Raw genomic sequence first — 2,929 nt, 5'->3', positions numbered from 1 at the left:
ATTTTAACCCTCCCACCAGTTCAATATCATCGCACGCCCTCTGCGATCTCTCTACATGTGTGTACTGCACAGGTTGAGTGGTTATGGAGCCCTCAACGCCCTCCCGTCCGCCCAAGGACATCGAAACGGCCTACACCAGGCCACTGGAGCCGGAGTCACCGGCCAATTTTGTCGCTGGAAAGGCTGGCAAGAGGCAGAGGAAGACTGTCACAATGCCTCCCCCAGTCCTCAAAGGAGCCAGCGACAGCATCCCCACGGCCACCTCTCGGCTGCAGAAGCAGTTTGAGGAGGCTCAGCAGCAACAGAACCTGCAGCAGAAGGCTCTCATCAGATTGGCGAAGACTCTGGACAGCTGGGTTGAGGAGGAGAAGCAGCCAGTCAGTCAGAACTTTGCCCGAATCTTCTGTGAGAAGTTTGTCAAGTATGTGACAGCAGATCTGAGTGCAGCATCAATTCTGAGAGGGGGTGCTGCCCCGGATACTCATCCGCAGCCAAATGCAGCAAAGACAGCTGCGAGGGAGCCGACTACCTGGGCGGGTGTTGCTCAGAGGGGGAAAATCTCTGCCCTCCCTGGGGTTGCCCCTGCCAAGACTGCGGCTTCCTCGGCAGGCAGGGCTAGTGGAGCTAGCCTGCAGCCCAAAAGCGCCAGTCAGCCAGGGGGCCCCACAGGGGGCACAAAACAGCAGGAGGACCCACGAGTCCTCGTCACCCTCCAGCCAGAGAAACGGGTCGCCCGGCTACAGCCATATGCTGTGCGGCAGGCAATCGCTGCAAACATTCAGGGGGTGGGGGATGTGGCCAATGTGCCGAAGGTGGAGCCCACCAGGACAGGTTGGGCGATCACACCAAGCAACAGAGGCATACGCGATGCTCTGACCACTGAGAAGGCAGTGGCTACTCTCTGTGAAGTCCTTGGCGCCACGGAGATCCGGCTACCAGAGCGGTGGTACAATTATGCTGTCCCAGGGGTCCCAGAATTTGTCCAGGACTGGGAAGGGGCAAGAATCCCCACAGACAAGATGATTGAGGGAGAGGTTCTGGCTCAGGCAAAGGTAAAGCCAGTGAGCTGTCGACCCTCGCGTCATGGGGTGAACCCCAAGACAGGGAAGATTACATGGATTGTCTCCTTCCTTGCCCCGGTAAAGGGCTTCTCACTCTTCAATGCCAGTGAGAGGGCCAGGCTGATTGAGAAAAGGCCTTTGGCAGTGAGACATAACCCAGGATGCCAGGGGTTCTGCCACCCACCAAAGTGTGCGCGACTGGCAAGATGCTCCAACTGCAGTGAGCCCACAAGCCAGCATGAGGGGCCAACAGGCGCGGAGTGCAAGAGAGCGCCAAGATGTGCCAACTGCTGCCAACCCTACCCAGCTGGGCATCAGCACTGCCCTGCCGCACCCAGGCGTGTGAATGGCACCCTCAGGCGCCTAACTCAAAAAGAGCTAGCAGCTGTTCGCCGCCTTGGCGACAGGTGCCACAGGGATGCTCAGGAGCGGCAACCGCCGCCAGCACAGCCAGCACCAATGGTCGCAGTGGTGGTGCCTACACCAACTGCTCAGTCAACCCAGTCAACACAGCCCGCTGGGCTAGCACCCCGCAAGCGGGCGGCGACTCAGAGTTCCATCAGTGAGGGGGGTGCCACCTGGCAGATGGCCCGCACCAGGCGACGCTCAGCTCGCACAGCAGTGCGGCAGCACAGTCAAGCAGCTAAAGAACAGTCTGACTCCAGCATGCAGACGGCAGGTCTGGAGGCCTTCAACCTCATCCCGCAGGTGGACTTCGGCAGCAGCTCACCAAGTGACTCCTCATGCTAGGACACCAACACCAGCGACGCGGCTGGCGCCGCAAGAACAACCAGCAGGAAAATCGCCCCCTGCAGGTCTTCTGGGCAAATACAGCCAGGGCAGCCCCCTGTCACACAGCAGCTTTGCTTCTTGCTTTCGAGCAGGGCTGTGAAGTGATCTGTATACAGGAGCCATACACACACCCTGGCACTAAGACTTCTAACCACCCAGCGTATGAGTGCTTTGCGCCTATAGACCGCTGGGAGGACACTAACCCGGAGCAGCGAGAGGAGGAGAGGCCCCGGGTCATGACATATGTACGCAAGGGCTCAAAGACAAGGGCACAGCAACAACGGTCTGTGCAAAACCAGGGGATCTGCTATGGGTCAGTGTAAAATGGCTGCCCACATTCTCAATGTGTACAGACAGCCTGAGACAGATGCAGTCATGGGACTATCTGACCAATCTGAGCCCACCAGCCCGCTGTCTGATAGGTGGGGATATCAACGTACGGCATGATGCCTTTGAACCAGGGGCAGTGAATCTGCACCGGGGCGGGGAGCTTGTCCAATGGGCCAGTGAACATGGGATGGACTTTGTGGGAGAGATAGGGGTTCCGACTCATGCAGCAGGTCATGTGATTGATCTCACCTTCTCCAATGTAGCCTTTGCTTCCACTACAGTGCGTCAAGATCTACACTGCGGCTCAGATCACCAGTTTATGATCACTATGCTGCCAACAACACCTCAAACACAGCTGAGTGATGCTCGCATCAAGATCACAGACTCTCAGCTGGAGCCCTTTGCAGATCTTGTCAGAGGTCTCATGGTGGACATGCCTTGCTCAGAGGGGGTTGGAAATGTGGCACAGCTTGATGATCTGACCCAACACTTCACTCAGAGTCTTCTGGCTGCAGCTCAGGCAGTCAGTAAGCCAGCTCAACAAGAGCGGACCACAACCTCCTGGTGGACAGCAGACTGCCGAAGAGCGCACTGAGAGCTCACCACTCACCAGACAGAGGCCGCGAAACACCAGTTCAAGGACACAGTGCGCAAGGCCAAGCGTGCATAATTTGAGCTGCCCGTTGAATAGATTCAAGCCGTAGAGAGCGAATGGGACCAGGAAACTCATTGACACAAATGCCGAA

General features: G+C 57.5%; 2 protein-coding genes across 2 annotated transcripts; both read left to right on the top strand.

Moving 5' to 3' along the window:
* Positions 1–212: 212 nt before the first annotated feature.
* Positions 213–1,811, top strand: HCAG_09215 (predicted protein; the record flags this gene model as incomplete). Its single annotated transcript, XM_001535803.1, has 1 exon — positions 213–1,811. The coding sequence occupies one exon, from the start codon at positions 213–215 to the stop codon at positions 1,809–1,811; it is 1,599 nt and encodes a 532-aa protein (XP_001535853.1).
* Positions 1,812–2,220: 409 nt separating this feature from the next.
* On the top strand, positions 2,221–2,853 carry HCAG_09214 (predicted protein; the record flags this gene model as incomplete). Its single annotated transcript, XM_001535802.1, has 2 exons — positions 2,221–2,706; positions 2,797–2,853. 2 exons carry the CDS (start codon positions 2,221–2,223, stop codon positions 2,851–2,853), a joined length of 543 nt encoding a protein of 180 aa, XP_001535852.1.
* Between the last annotated feature and the right edge of the window lie 76 nt (positions 2,854–2,929).

Source organism: Histoplasma capsulatum, genomic scaffold, assembly GCF_000149585.1.
Source record: "Histoplasma capsulatum NAm1 scaffold_70 genomic scaffold, whole genome shotgun sequence".
Classification (NCBI taxonomy): Eukaryota; Fungi; Ascomycota; class Eurotiomycetes; order Onygenales; family Ajellomycetaceae; genus Histoplasma; species Histoplasma mississippiense.
The sequence above is the reverse complement of the archived record's forward strand: the minus strand, read 5'-3'. Positions and strand labels throughout refer to the sequence as shown.